This window comes from Anopheles merus, unplaced genomic scaffold, assembly GCF_017562075.2.
Source record: "Anopheles merus strain MAF unplaced genomic scaffold, AmerM5.1 LNR4000017, whole genome shotgun sequence".
Taxonomy (NCBI): Eukaryota; Metazoa; Arthropoda; class Insecta; order Diptera; family Culicidae; genus Anopheles; species Anopheles merus.
Window position 1 is genome coordinate 62,215 of NW_024427597.1, and position 18,199 is coordinate 80,413.

General features: G+C 42.4%; 1 protein-coding gene and 1 long non-coding RNA gene across 3 annotated transcripts in view; one reads left to right on the top strand and one right to left on the bottom strand.

Moving 5' to 3' along the window:
• LOC121601011 (protein groucho-like) overlaps positions 1–18,199 on the bottom strand; it is a 54,474-nt gene that overhangs the window by 26,568 nt on the left and 9,707 nt on the right. For both annotated transcript variants that reach the window (XM_041929798.1, XM_041929797.1), the window contains exon 4: positions 7,810–7,873. In XM_041929798.1, coding sequence (XP_041785732.1) covers positions 7,810–7,873 — 64 coding nt within the window. The remainder of the gene's footprint in view (positions 1–7,809; positions 7,874–18,199) is intronic.
• On the top strand, positions 1,971–2,440 carry LOC121601012. The gene is made up of 2 exons (XR_006005958.1): positions 1,971–2,105; positions 2,280–2,440. It is a non-coding gene; the product is annotated as an uncharacterized LOC121601012 (long non-coding RNA).

An 18,199-nucleotide genomic window follows, 5' to 3' on the forward strand; every position in this document is an offset into this window, starting at 1 on the left:
GGCTACCTGTTTGTCGTAGGAAATGTTGATAAACGTCCATAAATTGCAACAAAGTAGGCCGTTAATATATATATATATATATATATATATATATATATATATATCCAAAAACACACACACACACACACACACACACCACACACACACACACACACAACACACCACACACACACACACACACACATATATATATATATATATATATATATATATATATATATATATATATATATATATATATATATATATATATATGTAGAAAGCAGAACACGCTCTCGCCTCCGAGCAATTCCGCGTATTTCCAGCCGTCTCCGCGTATTCCCAGCGGTGTGCTTCTCCAAGTCTGGCAGCACTGGTGTGTACGCGTTTTCGTAACAAGGCATGTCAATACGATTTAGTAAGATTGAAAAGTCCGGCGGTTCTTGTTTTAATTACATACTGTTATTACTGTTATTAAGATGAATCGAAGCTTGGAATAAAATCATAGTAATCATTGCAATCGTTGTTTTTGTACTTCCTGTATTGCACATTTTTCCATTTTTTATTAAAACGAGATATTAATTTTATCCCGTGTGAAACCGGGTAAATCAGCTAGTAAATTTATAAATTGAATTTGCTGTATCAACATTCTTATAATGTTACATTATCTACTCGACTTGTCATTCTCTGCAGCAACATTTTTCCTCATATTTAAACATACATATTTAAATAGTGTCCTTTATAGTCCTACCTTGTAATCATTTGATAAGTATCGAAGCAAAATTGTCGGTCGAAATCGACTCGAAATAGGTATCGCATACGATTAGTCGATTTCGATTGAGAAAACTTTAACGGTCAACTTGTCGAGTTGATCTTGCGTCAATTCTTTCGTTTCCCGCTGCGCAAAGCGATCGAAAACTCAGCGTCTCGCTCAATGTAGCTAGAGAGCAAGAACCAATAAAAGGTAAAAGGATGGTGAAGAGGGGAAGGAGGGGAGAAAAAAAACGTGGGTGTGAACTATTTTGCGACCATAATCATTTTTGAACCAACATGGTCGCGTACCGGAGCTTTTTTTGTCAGAAAGAGACAAACACATACAGCGTGCTCTCTCGAACGACCGTAAACGCTTCAATAGATCAAGAGCTTCGATCGGTTCTTCGGACATTTCTGCTCGCTTTCTCGATCGGTTTCGGCGGAAAGCGAGCTAGAAAGCGAGCTCAAAAACTGCTCGATTTTGTTGTGCGGGTTGTTTACATTTATAAATGCGGTAACGAGTGTTGATGCAGACTGGTGACATTTTTCATTTGATGGGAGATAGTTTTGTTAATTTTATCTTGTTTTAGTTATGTTTTAATTTTGTATGTTGTGTTTTTATATGTGAATTAGGAGCGACGGAACAGTTGTTTTTGGCTGTTTCTTTCGCCCGTAGCCGTGGCCTCTGAAACCTAATGATAATTTTTTTTTGAATATTTGATATATATATATATATATATATATATATATATATATATATATATATATATATATATATATATATATATATATATATATATATATATATATATATATATATATATATATATATATATATATATATATATATATATATATATATATATATATATATATATATATATATATATATATATATATATATATATATATATATATATATATATATATATTCGTATTGACATGCCTTGTTACGAAAACGCGTACACACCAGTGCTGCCAGACTTGGAGAAGCACACCCCTCACTCGTTGACAGCACCCTACTAGCAAAGAGAATGTAAAAGTGTGCGTCTTTCAGGCGAGGGGCATGTAGAAGCAGGGAGAGACGGCTGGAAATACGCGGAATTGCTAGGAGGCGAGAGCGTGTTTTGCTTTCTACACAGTTTTCGCACTTACACAATCACACATGTGTGAATGTGTGCGTTCACTTTCAGCCTGCGCGCTCAGTTTGGTTTTCTCGCAGCGGCTTGCTGGTGTCGGTGTCTCGCTCGCACTAGTGCAGCGAGTGTTCCTCGTGCGTTCCCTTTCTTGCTACCACACAAAATCGTCAGTACAGTTCAAGCCTTCGCAGCGTGAGGCCGCGCGCGTTTTAGCCTAAGTCCCGGGCGCTCGATGTAATTTGAAGTGAAGTGTTGAAGTTTTATTTATTTCAATTCACATTATTACGGCCTCGGTCGTATTTTCAAGTGTTGAAGTGTTGTGCGCATTGAAATAAAGCAGCGTTAATCTTTCATAATTCAACATGAATATGTAAATTATGCTGCTTTATTTCAATGCTTTTTTTACAGTATTCAACATACACAACATACAGGCAGTAAGGCGGGTGCTTGAAGTGACGATTTTTTTATTATTTATAATAAAAAATATGTGTGGTTTTGTGGCAAGATTGTGGTTAGCGATGTGTGGAACTGTGCCTTAAGTTTCAATAAAGTGTTAAAATATCAACCGAGCTTGATGTGTTTAAGTTTTATTTCGATGCATGCGATTTTATTACGCTGCAAATCAAAGTGAACGAAAGCGCACAGCGCACAACGCGCAACGAAAGAAACGAGGGGGAGGGGGTGTCCAGCGCTACGCGCAAAGTGCGGCAACAGCGCAGCGCAAACCGAAAAGAACGCGCGGGAAGGGGTGTTCAGCGCAGCGCGCAAGTGCGGCAACAGCGCAGCGCAAACCGAAAGAAACGCGAAAGAGCAAGAACAGCTGATCCGCGCATCCAGCGCAGCGGGAGAGGAAAAAACGGGAGGGAGGGGGTATCAGCTGATCAGCTGTTTTGTATCGCGAGAGCGCCCCGTGTAATTTGAAGGCAAGCGAGAGAGCGCTGCGCGCGCTTACTCTCAATTCGGAAAAAAATCGCTTCCGCCCAAGCGAGTCAACACGCTCGAAAGTAGCAAGGAAAGTAGAAATGAAGTAGCCTTCTACTTCCCGTTCTACTTTTGTTGCTTAAAATCAGAAGAATGTAGAACATCTGGGTTCCAGGAAAGAGCAAAAAAATGAGTTCTCTCGTGTACACCCCACACACACGCACGCGACGACTCACTCTCACGCGTACTCTTGTTCTACGCCCCTCCTCCTTCTCACTCGCCCCACAGATCTATTTTTAGAACATCATTCACTTCCATCGACGGCGGTCGATGTGACGATGTGTGTCGTCGCGTGTGTGTTGTCGATTTGGTCAGAAAAACTTTTTTCTTCAGACCAAATATCTCTGACTTGGAGCGTCGGCGTTCCGATTGAACCATCGCGACTTTGATCAGTGCGCGCGGTTAAAACGACCTTTTGTATTATGTTGTATGTAGCGTGCGCGCCAAAATTGTAAGAGTGCGCGGAGAGTGAATGTGGTTTTTTGGGGGTGGGGGAATGAGATACAGAGACAAATTTCGCTACACATTAACACATACATTCTCACTGCACGGGTTGAACTGCGAATACTCAGTTCTGAGAGAATATAGTCGAGCGCTCGCGCATGAGTGCAAGCAAGCGCGGAATAGAGGATAGAGGGAGACAAACGATTATTTTGCTCCAAGCTTTCTACTTTTGTCCCGTTGGGCGCTCGACTATGGCGGCCAATACAAAATCGACCGAACCCCTTCCCCCTGTTTCTACATGCCCCTCGCCTGTAAATTTCGCTCTCTTTGCCTGTAGGGGCCTCTCGCCTGTAAATTTCGCTCTCTTTGCCTGTAGGGCAGGGATGCCAGCCATCACAATTAATTTTGCTTATGGGACAAAAATGTCCCATATGGCGGTTTTAGGTTGAAAATGATTTTTTTTAATTACCATATGAGATACAATTTTGTTTATAGGTGCATTCAATAGATCGTTAAAAATAAATAAAAGTCTGAAATTTTCAATGAGTTGTCACGATGGCAAGCGGAATAACACACCTTTCTCGAATGCGATGGGACAAAAAAGTCCCATCGGCGGTTCTAGTGTTAAGATCTGCTATGACAATCATCCGCTAGGGTACCACTGAGTTTTTGGTTTACCACGGAGTTTATTGGACCCATATACCATATATCATATATAGGCACTACATCATATTAATGCGGACTGGAGGGCAATCGCGTATTTCTAATCTCAGCGTAAGTCGAATTTCGATGCTTTCGGTCAAATTATAGCTGAATTTCGTATCATTCTGCTTGAAAGGGTAGGTTTTAGCCATTAAATTAGTTATTTGATCTGATTTCAACTAAAAAATTAAAATTTTGTACCATTTAAAATGGTTTTTAAAACTTTACGTAAAGAGAATTTATTTTGAGTTTGACATTTGATGTGTCAAATTAGTATAATAACTGTCAAATTAAGACAATCGAGTATAGCGAAATTGCGAATATCGTGTATGGCGTACATCAAGGAATACCTGTACCTTTTGAAATGGTTTTTAAAATTCGACCAAAGGAAGGTTATTTTGCATTTGACATTCGATCTGTCAAATTTGTACAATTTGCTAAAAAAAACTGTCAAATTTAGAACATAACGTATACCAAAATCGCGTATATATATGGCGTATATCGCGTATATAAATATGGCGTATATATATGGCGTATAGCTCGCAAACTGCTCGAAATTGCTTGCGGGGTTTTAACACCTGTGTAAACTGCACTTAACACCGAGTGTCAAAACGCTGTATACAACAACAACAATACTGCTCTTGGTATGGGATAAGAAAATTGCTAATGAATTAAGTTTAGTGTAACTTCTGAAAATGATGTGAGTCTTAAAACCTATTCTCATAAGGTGTGTGCAAAGTTTCGTTGAAAATGATCCAGCCGTTTCGGAGGTTGCTCGCAACAAACACCGTGCCACGAGATTTTTATATATATAGAAGAAGAAGAAGAAGAAGAAGAAGAAGATTATTATTTTTTACGACGATATCAAAAACATGTGTTTAGTCACCTCAACACAAACATACGTAGTATACATTGGAGTCCTCGTCGACGTCATTATTGTGATACATAAATGGTGTTCGTGATCGGCCCTACGTTGTGATATTTTATGTTAAAGTGCAGTGAAAATTGCTCAGGGTTTAAAGGTGACCGTTTGGCGTACGCGTCAGTATATTCCGAATCCTTTAACGACAATGGTTGACAATTTTGTTCTTAGCCTAACGGACCTAACACTAATACATCGTCAATTCAAACGCAACGCTAACGCTTCACCCAGTGAAAATACGCACACAATATGCTGGATGAACGTAGCCCTAGCTCTCAAGACACAACAATAACAAAAAACGTAAACAAATGGATTTTAATTAGTTCAGATTTGGTTTCACTTATATTCCATGCCAACTATTGAACATGTGTGCTTAATAGTTGGCACGTTTTTCCATACAAAAAAAAAATCTGAATTTTTTCTCGGCAAGCCATGAGATTTTTGTAAAATTTTCAAAGCCCTGTTTTTTCATACATACGCATGCTGTTTAATTGAACAATCAGTCAACTATCGAGCGTTCAACTAAAAAGCATGTCAACTAAAAAGCGTTCAACTATTGAATTCTGACTGTACAATTATAATACGCAAAGCAGTTTATATTTACTGATACTTTTCTTAAGCGGCGGTTTCCCGAACCCGGAAATTTTATCTATAAGAGACTACCAAATTCTAATCGGATTCATAAATTTCACACCTTTTTTAATTGCTTGGGTTTTCGAGATTTTTAAACATATCGGCCTGATTCTTGCAGAACCGTAGCTAAAGAGTATCCTAATCAATGAAGTGATATAAGTGGTATTCTGATACATGTTTAAGAATTTTCTAGAAAGTCTCAAAGAAACGAAGCTCAAATTAGCTCGCGCACACAACTGAGATGATAAGAGGTGAGACTCAAACAGTTGATCGACCAATCACATGCTTGGTGACATTTGGTTTAGCACCCAACTCTTGATCACTTATTTGGTCGCGACATTCTCTATCGGTGATAATCACAACATTCTTGGAATATACTGGGTGTGGAGTGTGTGGTGCCAAGCAACAAAATGAGTATACTTTCTCTCTCTATCGGGTCAAACAGAGCTAAAAAACATGCTCATTTTGTTGCTTAGGACCACTGGCATGCATTGCCATCTCTCATCACTATCGTGATGATCAGCGACAGAAAATGTCGCGACCAAGAAACTGACCAAGAGTTGATTGCACAAAATGTTACCAAGCATGTGATGGTCGCATCACCTGTTTGAGTCTCATCACAGTAGAACTCGTTACGCTGATATTATTTTGTTTCAGTCGAAATTTGCCATGACTATGTCAGTGACACAGCAAAAAATTTTTTTTCGATTTTCGTATGACTTTGTGAGTTTTGGCAGTGACCGTTAATGTGTCACCACCTTTACATTTTTCCTCCAAACTTATATGCACCCCCGCCTAGGAAAAACTTTCTTATTCGATTCTTAGTATTGTAACGCTTGCGATAACGATTCTTACAGGCCTTTCTATTCTTGCCAAAGTCTATATAATACAGAGATCGAGTCATCCACAACATTTGATCAAAAAGCTTGGGAAAGTTTTGACAGCTGGATGAAAAAGCTTCAATAGTTTTGAATTTGAGGTTTATTGATGTATTGAGGTTTTAGTTGTTGTGCATGCAATGCAGTAGTCTGGATGCATTTTCGGACATTTTTACATCGTTTGTTCGAAATATTATACTTAAAAAAGTTGGCGAATATCAAGAAAAGAAAGAATTATAGTACAATTATTGATTATAATAAGATCAATGCTAAAAATATGACGAAATCATGTGTAGCTCAAAAGGACCAAAGCTAATAGGCTTGTTCCCTGATTTTAGTCGTTCTTAACAGATGAATTAGTGGAAAAAACTACTCCATGCCACGTAAATCAGAATGAAATGTACATTTACTCTAGATTTTGTGCAGAAATAGCACAATTGGCCCTAACAATTTTGGCTCAAAGTGTTTGGTTGTATGGGATCGTTTGTCAACGCTTTTTCACCTAGCTGTCAAAAACAAGCTTTCAAAATGGTGGACCAAAATCGAGCTATGCATCGACATCTGTGTTATATAGACTTTGTATTCTCGCAATCGAGATGTCTCGACGTCGAATAAGAGGCGAAAGAACTCCGCAGGAGCCAAAGCCTCTCTAAACAATACTAACAACAACATCTCGACGTCGAATGAAATATTGCTAAGGAAATCAGGTTTAGTATGCAACTAACCTATCTCGCTTCCAATAGCGGTTTCTAGGTTTCCATAGAAATGTGTCAAGTAAGCGAGTTTTAATTATAAAAGCGCCATTGTATTCTTTGGATTTTAGAGTCAATTCAAGCCCGTCGTTCTCGATATCAAAAACCTTGCAGGAAATGGATCAAAAACGATGTTTTGGCAGTTTTGAAGTATAATTTTCCAGTTTCCTGCTACGAAAAATAAGTACTAATATGTGTTGAAATCAATTAAAGGAAATAATTTAAACGCAATTAAAATGAAATTTGATGGACGAAAAGCCATAAAAAGGGATAGTTCATTGAAATCACATATAAAAGATGATTGCTTTGGGTTATCTATTAGGAAATTCCTTTCCTGTGCATTAGTCATCTTGAAGAGACATAAATTGTATGAAATATGGTGAGACCTCAACCGATGTTTTATTTAGACCGTCAAAATGTTCATCTTAAAGAAACAATTCTTATTGAAGGGACTACATCTTAGAGACAGTACACTATACATTTAAAACATATAAGAATTGGAATAACAGTAAGATCCTTCATTTCATGTTTTAATTGTAAATTGTACTCTACAATTTTGTAGAACTGCATTGCACATAAAAACTAATTGTGATTTTGAAATAAAAGTTTATTTTCTATTAACTTACCATTACATAATGTCGCTGCATTTCCGTTTTGTCTTGAGCTAGTTTTTCACACTCCATTTTGAGACTGAAAAATAAAATAAGTAGAATAACAACAGTTAAGTGCTAGATTATTTCATGTAAAAATATTTGATGAATCTTATTTAAATGTACCTTATGTACATTCAGAAATTTAAAATATTGGCGCTAATTTTCTCGTCCGCTCTTCGTGATTGGGTGTTGTGGTGTATGCTTTGAATCTTATATGTGCATTGCGGTTGTGTATTGTTATTGGTGGGTGTTAGCATTTATTAATTTGCGTGTGACCTTGACGCATCGTCGGGAGAAGCTGGTTTGGTATTTAAAGTGTTATCGGTGTATTGATGGTTTATTTTATTACGTGCTGCTGCTGATGAGACCATTCGATGTCCCTGCCAGTTGAGGGTGAAGAAGCCTATTTAAAACAAGCGTAGGAGAACGCCTAACACTAATCTAATATTTTTTTATTTGAACATGTTTGATGCTTCAATGACAATCTAAGCATCATGTAGCACAGTGTATAGTGGAAATATTTTTTTTTAATGTGCCAAAATCTGTCTCTAGTTTTCGGGTCTTGACACACGCACACACACAGCACGGGGAAAGTGACCGTTCATTATATTATGTCGCGATCCCCGCCCGGCGCTTTGGATGAGGATGCGCTGCAAGATAGCTGAACCAGCAATCCGATAAGGTAGCCGTAATCGATCATGCGGAAGGGGGGGGGGGGGGGGTGATTGGTGGTGAGTGCGCGCTTTCGGGGGTGCGTGCTGGCGTGCGCGCGTACGTTCACCGTCCAAATAGACATACAGCGACAATTTTGCAAACAGAGCTACTCGTCGCGCGCGACAATTTTGCTTCATCCGAAGTAATCGAATTATCTACTTTGATTACAAGCCAGATTAATGCCAAACGCAAAAAAAAAAATTTGAACACATTTTAACCTATTTTTGTGTGTTTTCAAATAAAAAACAAGTTGGTTGACTGAGTCAAATGAGCTACTTTGATCTACACCGAGTGAAATTTTGAGCTATTTTTCGTCGCGCGCGACGTTGTCGCTCTATGTCTATTTGGACGGTCACATGTGCGTGCCTGGGCGTGGGCGTAGGTGTGTGGGTGTGTGTGTGTGTGTGTGTGTGTGTGTGTGTGTGTGTGTGTGTGTGTGTGTGTGTGTGTGTGTGTGTGTGTGTGTGAGTGTGTGAGTGCGTGCGTGCTGGCGTGCGCGCGTTCATGCATGTGTGCGTGCGTTTGTGTGTGTGTGTGTGTGTATGCGTGCGTGCGGAAACCTCAAAACTGTTTGATTCTGATGCGTACATTTTCATCCATTGCGTCTACAAAGTCCATGCATTTTCAATCTCGCTACCTGAGAGACAACACAACCATTAGATTGGCACCACCATCTTTGCGATCGGTTTTGCTGTTGGGGGTGTTAAAAAGACACACGATCGAAGCAAACGTGCATGTGATACGTAGCACATTTCTTTCCAATTCAGGTAGGCTAGTAGAAACAAAAAATGAATTAAACTCATACAAAAGAGAATGTCTGTCCGTCCAGAATCTGGCGGCTTGTTGGCTTAGAGTCAGTATCATGACGCCGTGCGGCCGGCACTGCCTTGGAATGGGTAAGGCTCGGTAGGTTGATGTCCTTTGGTCAAGTGTATTCCGTGCATTTGTCGCGCCACGGCTGTAGACCCGGCAGCAACAAAGTCAAGACAAATAAAGTCTTTTTCTTATTATTATTCTTGTCATTACGGCCTACGTGATCATGTCGGCCTTTTCAGGACTTGAGTACCATGTTGCCGAATAGTCAGCTCTTGCTACGGCGGACAGTTCATACGCGGTTAGAATCCACGACGGGCATGCAGATGTGAGGAATGCGGTGCCGCGGGACCGCTCCTATCCAGCGGGTAACTTGCATACTGCCACATTGTCTCCTGTCCGATGCATACGCTGCAGGCAGGGGAAAGGATGCACCTCCACAATAAAAAAAACACCGTCATGAACCAGCGGCGGATCTAACGGTAGGCGGACTAGGCGGTCGCCGAAGATCTCGAGTCTCTAGTATGCCGTTTTGTTACAAGTGGACAGAGTATTAGCGACATGGTCGTTGGGGCCCCGTGGCTCGAGAACCATTTGTACCTAACCCCCCCCCCCCCCCCTTCCCCCTACCACCCCATGCCGGCAACAATTTCAGGGCCTGTGACTCATGACTGTAGGGGTCCCATGGCCAGCCCCCCTCGCCGCCGGCAATTTAAGTATACTGTTCAATCTCCCAACAGCTGTGTGGCAGTACCCCCTCCTCCCATTCATCAGTTACCATTTACAAGGGCCTCAACTTGTCTTTCCGCCTAGGGGCCCCGATTCCCCTAAACCGCCACTCTCATGAACTCTTTCCTTTCTTTGACCGATCGATCATGACATTCCGGAAGAACACACATTTAGCGACAGTTTTGCACACACACGCACGCTCATACCCTTGCGCAGACGGCTCAGCATATCTGTGTATACGAAAGCAAAAGCTTAGTGTAACAAAGTTATGCTTAATGCTTAACACGTTCAGATCGATGGCAGGTCCCAGGGACTGCCAGTGATCTTTCCAGTATACCGGTTTCACAATCAGCCTGCGTTCTAGATGCTGGTGGAAAGGAAAGTTGATGAAAATCAGCGCCGGGATGAACGTGTTAATGCGAATTAGGGTTCTGCGCGTGAGCTGGCGATTCCTTAGTCATTTTTACGTGGCTCATTACGTTTGAACTCATTACGCTTTGATTTTTGATTTGTGAAAATTCAACTTCATTGCCGCAATGTTTACGGCTTTTTAAGCGCCACAGCAACTCATGAGCATTATCCACACGCGAGAAAGAGATAGCGCTATGGAGAGAAAAAGCACGGACGACGGCCGATTGACCGTCTGACGCACCAACACAACGATAACTGTCACAGCGCGCTCAGGCGAGGGTATGAGGCGGAGCCAGCTAGGGGAAGCTCGACTAGCTGCTTGACAAATTTGCCGTTGGAGGGAAAAAGGAGGCATGATAAAATTCTCCGAACGCCATAATTTCTTCCGTCGCTTTGCACAGCGGGAGAGAACACTTTTATGCTGAGCCGCCTACGCAAGTGTGTATGAAAAACTGTTGCCGAATGTGAGTAAAAATCCATTATGGTATGATCCCTCGGCGAAAGAAAAGCGGTACTGATTACGGTGTGTGTGTTATTTTTTTGTTTCGCAGGTGCATCCTTCCTCCCGCCTGCAGTGTATGCATCGTGATGGAGACAATGTTGCGCAATGCAAGTTGCCCTTTGGGTTGGGACGGTCCCATGTTAACGCAGTTAGTTCGCCCGTCTTAACAACAAACCCTTCTTGGCTTCAAATCTCGTAAGGACCATACCCCGTAGCAACGGCCACTTGTTTTTCAAGCCTTGAATAAGCCAGCATGACCGCGTGGGCTGTTATGCCAATTGGAAGAACCCACACAACCCACCCACACACGCACACGTACGAACGCACGAGCGATTACCGCTGCCTTATCGGAAGGGTTGCTGGCCCAGCTATCTCGCAGCGCATAGATCTTGACAAGTCACAGTGGCCTAGCCACATCCAAAGCACCGGGTGAAATCTGCACAGAATTTGCCCCATTTCCTGCCAAGGAAACTGCTCGATTTAACCTAGTGGGCAATCACTTAGTTGTGACCCATTACCGTTCAAATAAACATAAAGCGACAACGTCGCGCGCGACGACGTCTCGCGCTACAAAAAGTAGGTCAATTTTGCAAACAGAGCTTCTTGTCTCGCCCGTCATTCCTGCTTCGTCCGAAACAATCGTATTATTCGCTTTGTTTATGAGCCAGACTAGTCTTCAAGATGGGGCCGGAGAGGCTTACAATCGAAATGCATCAGCTGATCGTGAAGTCTGGGAGCAGGAGGAACTACCGGAGGAGTGGAAGCTAGGTGTTATTCATCCAGTCTACAAAAAGGGTGACAGGCTGGATTGCTCGAATTTCCGAGCCATCACAGTCCTGAATGCTGCCTACAAGATCCTGTCCCAGATCCTGTTCTGCAGACTTGCGCCCCTTGCTACAAATTTTGTCGGCAGCTAACAAGCCGGGTTTTTTTGAGGCAAATCCACCACCGACCAAATTTTCACTCTACGGCAGATCCTCCAGAAGTGCTGAGAGAGCCAGATCCCAACGCACCACCTGTTCATCGACTTCAAGGGGACCTACGACACCATATACCGTAAGGAGCTATCGATCATCATGCAGCGATACCACTTCCCTGGGAATTTAGAGGCCACCATGAACGGGGTGCAGTGCAAGGTGAGAGTATCGAACTTGTCGTCGGAATCGTTCGAATCTCACAGGGGTCTGAGGCAAGGTGACGGACTCTCCTGTCTGCTCTTTAACATCGCCCTGGAAGGCGCATTCGAGGCGCGGGGCTAGACATCGACATCCGTGGCACGATGCTCTACCAGTTTCTCCAATTTCTTGGCTTCGCGGATGACATCGACATCATCGGCAGGACAACAGCGAAGGTGTGTGAGGCGTACACTCGACTCAAACGCGAAGCAGCAAGAATTGGATTGAGAATCAATATGACGAAGACGAAGTACCTGCTTGCCGGTGACTCAGACCAGCTGGGAAGCAGTGTATTCCCGCCATGCAATTGACAGCGATTTGCGAGGGCGCGCGAGGGCTCGCACGCCATACAAGTTCACAGCTCTAGAGCCCTCGCATTAAAGAGCTTGCGAGCCTGCCCAGTTGATATTTTCGAGCACGAATAACCGGGAATTAAAGCAAAGTCCCTTAATCTGGAGCCTTGAACTTCCCTTAAACTGCATCAATTTAAGGGAATTTAGAAAAAAGTCCTTTAAAATGAGCGATGATGCGGCTTTTTCGTTGCTTTCTTCTAAATTCGCTCGGAAATGACGTTTCCGATTGTTATAGTTGGTCATGTACCCATTTTACACTTAAATAATAGCGATTTTTTTAAATAAAATATCGTCAAACAAAATTAGCTCCTGTTTTCTATCAAAAAACCATAGCTATGAATGAAAAATGACCTCGACGGCATCGTCCATCGATAGAAAAACGTCTAATTTACGAACACACCAAATCCTCGCGCTTTCAACACACTTGATCACACCCCAACTGACATTTTATAGCACGAACAATCGGGAATTCGAGCAAATTCCCTTAAACTGGAGCCTTAAACTTCCCTTAAACTGCACCAGTGTTAGGGAATTTAGAAAAAGTCCTTTAAATTCAAATGTGAGGCGGCTTTTTCGTTACTTTCTTCTAGATTCACTCGAAAATGATGTTTCCTATCGTTATAGTTGGTCATGTACCCATTTTATACTTAAATAATACCCATTTTTATAGAATAACGTCACAAAAAATTAGTTTTTGTTTTTCATCAAAAAACCATAGCTATGAATGAAAACTGAGCTCGACGGCGTCGTCCATCGGTAGAGCAACGTCTAATTTACGATCACACCAAATCTTGGCGCTTTCAACACACTTGATCACACACAAATCCACAATTTCAGGCGTATCGAGTACTAATCGAGCAGATATGATAAAACAATTTCGAGCAAATGTCACTTGGGACACAAATCACCCGCTGTGCAAAGCGACGGAAGGCGTTATGGCGTTCTGAGAATTTTATCATGCCTTCCTTTTCTCTCTAACGGCAAATTTGTCGAGCAGCTCGTCGAGCTGCCCGTCCCTGGCTCCGCCTCATACCCCACGCCTGAGCGCGCTGCCGAAGGTTTGGATGTGTTGGTGCGTCAGACGGCCAATCGCTGTCAGACATCGTCCGTGCTTTTTCCCTCCATAGCGCTATCTCTTTCTCGCGTGTGGTCAATGCTCGCGAGCTGTTGTGGAGCCAAAAATGCCGTTAACAAACATTGCGGCGATGAAGTTGTATTTTCACAAATCAAACAAAAAAAGCGCAATAAGTTCAATTGCTGCAATGTAAAAATGACCAAGGAAACGCCAGCTCACGCGCAGAACCCTAATTCGCATTGGCACGTTCAGCCCGGCGCTGATTTTCATCAACTTTCCGTTCCACCAGCATCAAGAACGCAAGCTGATTGTGAAACCGACATACTGGAAAGTCCACTGGCAGTCCCTGGGGCTTGCCATCGAACTGAACGTGCTAAGCATTAAGCATAACACTAAGTTGTTGATTTCGTTTGTTGTGGATTACATAGATATGCTAAGCATCCTGCGCATGGTTGTGAGTGTGCGTGTGTATGCAAAACTGTCGCCAAATGTAATTTCTTCCGGAATGTTATGATCCATCGGTCAAAGAAAGGAAGGTGTGCATGATAGTGACGGATTACGGGAAACGGGGTCCCTGGGCGGAATGACGAGTTGAGGCGCCTCTAAATGGTAACTGATGACATGGAGGAGGGGGTACTGGCACACAGCTGTTGGGAAATAGAACAGTATACTTATATTGCCGGCGGGGGAGGGGGGGGGGGTGGCCATAGGACCCCTACGATCATCGGTCACAGGCCATAAAATTGTTGTCGCCATGGGGGGGGGGGGAAGGTGCAAATGGTTCTCCTGCCACGGAGCCCCAATGACCATCTTTCCGGGGGCCCTTGTCGCTAACACTCTGTCCACTTGTAGACATACGGCATACTACAGACTAGAGAACTTCGGTGACCGCCTAGTCCGCCTACCGTTAGATCCACCGCTGGTTCATGACGGGTTTTTTTTTTTACTGTGGATGTGCATCCTTCCCCCTGCCTGCTGCGTATGCACCGGGCAGGAGACAGTGTGGCAGTATGCAGGTTGCACACTGGATAGGAGCGGACCCGCGGCACCGCCATCATCCCTCACATCTGCATGCCCGTCGTGGGTTCTAATCGCGTATGAACCGTCCGCCGTAGCAAGGGATTAGTCACCGGCTCCGGCTACGTGGTACTCAAGTCCTGAAAAGGCCGGCATGATCGCGTTGGCTATTACGCCAATAATAATAATAATAATAATAATAATAATAATAATAATAATAATAAAAAGAACTAAGCATAGCAGTCCACACTCGGGTAAGAGTTTGTCTTGACTTTGTTGCTGCTGGGCTACCGCTGTGACGAGACAAATACACGGAATGCAATCGACCAAAACATGAACCTACCGATCCGAACCCACTTCAAGGCATTGCCGATCAACCGGCGTCATGATAACTACTCCAAACCAACAAGCCACCAGATTCTGGACGGACAGGTGCAGCACCATACGCGCACCGTAATAAACAAATCCAGAATCCTCTTTTGTATGGATTCAATTCAAAATGTTGTTTCCACTTGCGTCCGCTAGCTGAATTAGAAATAAATGTGCAATATATCACACGCACGTTTGCTTAGATCATGTGTCTTTTTAATACCCCCCACAGCAAAACCGATGGCAAAGATCGTGGTGCCAATCCGAAAGTTGTGTTGTCTCTCAGGTAGCGAAATCGAAAATGCATGGACTTTGTAGCCGCAGCGGATGAAAATGTACCCATCAGAAGCAAATAATTTTGGGGTTTCCAAACGCACGCACACACACACAAACACACAAACACGCGCGCGCAAACTCACACACAAACACGCACGCGCAAACTCACACACAAACACGCATGCGCAAACTCACACACACATACACATACACACACACACACACACACACACACACACACACACACACACACACACACACACACACACACACACACACACAGCGCGGGGAAAGTGATCGTTCACTGTATCATGTCGCGATCCGTCTCCGCTGGCCAGCGCAGATTTTGGTACATTTCCTGCGCAGGAAACTGCTCGAATTTGCGCAGCGGGAAATGACATTTGCTCGAAATTGTTTTCCCATACCTGCTCGATTAGTGCTCGATACTAGTGATGGGGAAAATGAAGATTTCGTCGGAATCGATTCCGGCTAGCTCCGAAATTTTCTGGAATCGATTCCGGATAGTAGGTCCGGAATTAGTTTCCAGAATCGATTCCGGAACCAATTTAGGAATCGGCTCCGGAATCAACTCCGGAATCGGCTCCGGAATTGGTTCCGGAATCGGCTCCATAATAGGTTCCGGAATCGGAATTGGATCCGGAATTGGTTCCGGAATCGGCTCCGGAATCGAAATTGGCTCCGGAATCTGAATCAGCTCCGGAATTGGCTCCGGAATCAAAATCGGTTCCAACATCGGAATTGACTCCGAAATCAGAATTGGCTTCGAAACGGAGTCGGTTTGGGCATCTTCATAGGAATAGGCGTTTGAGTCAATGATGCTATGTGTTGATAACGACAAAGAATCAAAATTTACTTGTAAATGATCTATTCACATGGAAATTCGCGGACTTACTTCGCTTTCCACACCTCTTATTTCAATTCAAACCATTCCATTTCTGGAGTCAAGTTCTGATTCCGGAGCCGTTTCCGATCCTGAAATCGATTCCAGAGTCAATTCCGGAGCCGATTCCGATCCTGGAATCGATTCCGGAGTCGATTCCGGAATCGATTCAAAGGTCAATTCCGGAATCGATTCTAGTGTCGGCTCCGGAATCAGCTCCGGATTCAACTCCGGAATCGGCTCCGGAATCGACTCCGGAATCGGAATCGATTCTAGCATCGGAATCGGCTCCGGAGTTGATTCCGAACACGGTAGGTCCGATTCCGAGCTCCCATCACTACTCGATAAGCTTGAAATTGTGAATTTGTGTGATCAAGTGTGTCGAAAACACCAAGATTTGGTGTGTTCGTAAATTAGACTTTCTTCTACCGATGGATGATGCCGTCGAGCTCATTTTTCATTCATAGCTATGGTTTTTTTATGAAAAACATAAGCTATTTTTGAATGACGTCATTCTATAAAAATGGACATTATTTAAGAATAAAATGAGTACATGACCAACTATAACAATCTATAACTATAACATCATTTCCGAGCGAATCTAGAAGGAAGCAACGAAAAAGCCGCATCACTGCCCGCTGCGCAAAGCGATCGAAAACTTGTCAGCCACTCGCTCAATATAGCTAGAGAGCAAAAACCAATAACGATAAAGCGAGGTGAAAGGGAAAAGAGAGAAGAAAGAGAACGTGGGTGTGAACTATTTTTCGCCCATTATCATTTTTCGCCAACACGATCGCGTACCGGAGCTTTTTTGTCAAAAAGAGACATACACATACAGCGCGCTCTCTCGAAATACCGTAAACGCTTCAACCGATCAAGAGCTTCGATCGGTTCTTCGGACATTTCTGCTCGCTTTCTCGATCGGTTTCGGCGGAAAGCGAGCTAGAAAGCGAGCTCAAAAACTGCTCGATTTTGTTGTGCGGGTGTATAGGGCAATTGACATTTTTGAGCACGAATAATCGGGAATTCGAGCAAATTCCCTAAATCTGAAGCCTTAACCTTCCCTTAAACTGCATCAGTTTAAGGGAATTCAGAAAAAGTCCTTTAAAATCAACTGTGATGCGGCTTTTTCGTTACTTTCTTCTAAATTCGCTCGGAAATAATGTTTCCTATCGTTGGAGTTGGCCATGTTCTCATTTTATAAATAAATAATATCCATTTTTTTTATAAAATAACGTCTATGTCTAGATTAGATCTATGTCTAATAGAACGGTTAAACATTGCTAGGCTTGCGAGTGGTATTATCTGCTCGAAATCTTATGGTATTTTAAACAATCTTTATTTTTCATTTAAATTTGTTTGTGATTTTTTGCAAAATAAAATGTCAAAATTCAGCTCTTTAGTATCCTTGCAAAACATTGCGAGGGCATCCCTTGTGTGAAAAAATAATTTATTAAAAAAAAATAATCATCATTTCAAACACCATACGATTTTGAATAAATGATACCATTCGCAACAAATGGTATCATTTACCCGAAATCTTATGGTATTTAAAATAATCTTTATATTTTATTCAAAAAAAATTTTTGCGGTGTTATTCATCAAAAAGATCACTATTTCATTTTTTGTGGATTTTTTGAAAATAAAATGTCAAAATTCAGGTGTTTAGTATGCTATAAATTTCACTATTATACATGCTCTCAGGGTGCTTTAATTATAACTGCTAAAACTAGGGGCAAAAAGAACTGCCTAGGCTCGCAAGCTCTTTAATGCGAGGGCTCTAGGACTGCGAACTTGTACGGCGTGCGTGCCCTCGCGCCATAACTTGCGCTGTTTCTAACAGTATGAAGTTGTCGCGATTGCTAGGCCTAATGCGAGCTCGCAATCTGGTCGAATTGGTTTTGCATGGATATAACGAGTGGAAATCGAACAGACTTCTTGGATTCTTTTCGAGCATCCACGCAATACGTCACATCAAGGAATTTTTAGCAATCGAATTTTAAACATCATAAAAGGTAAAAGACAATT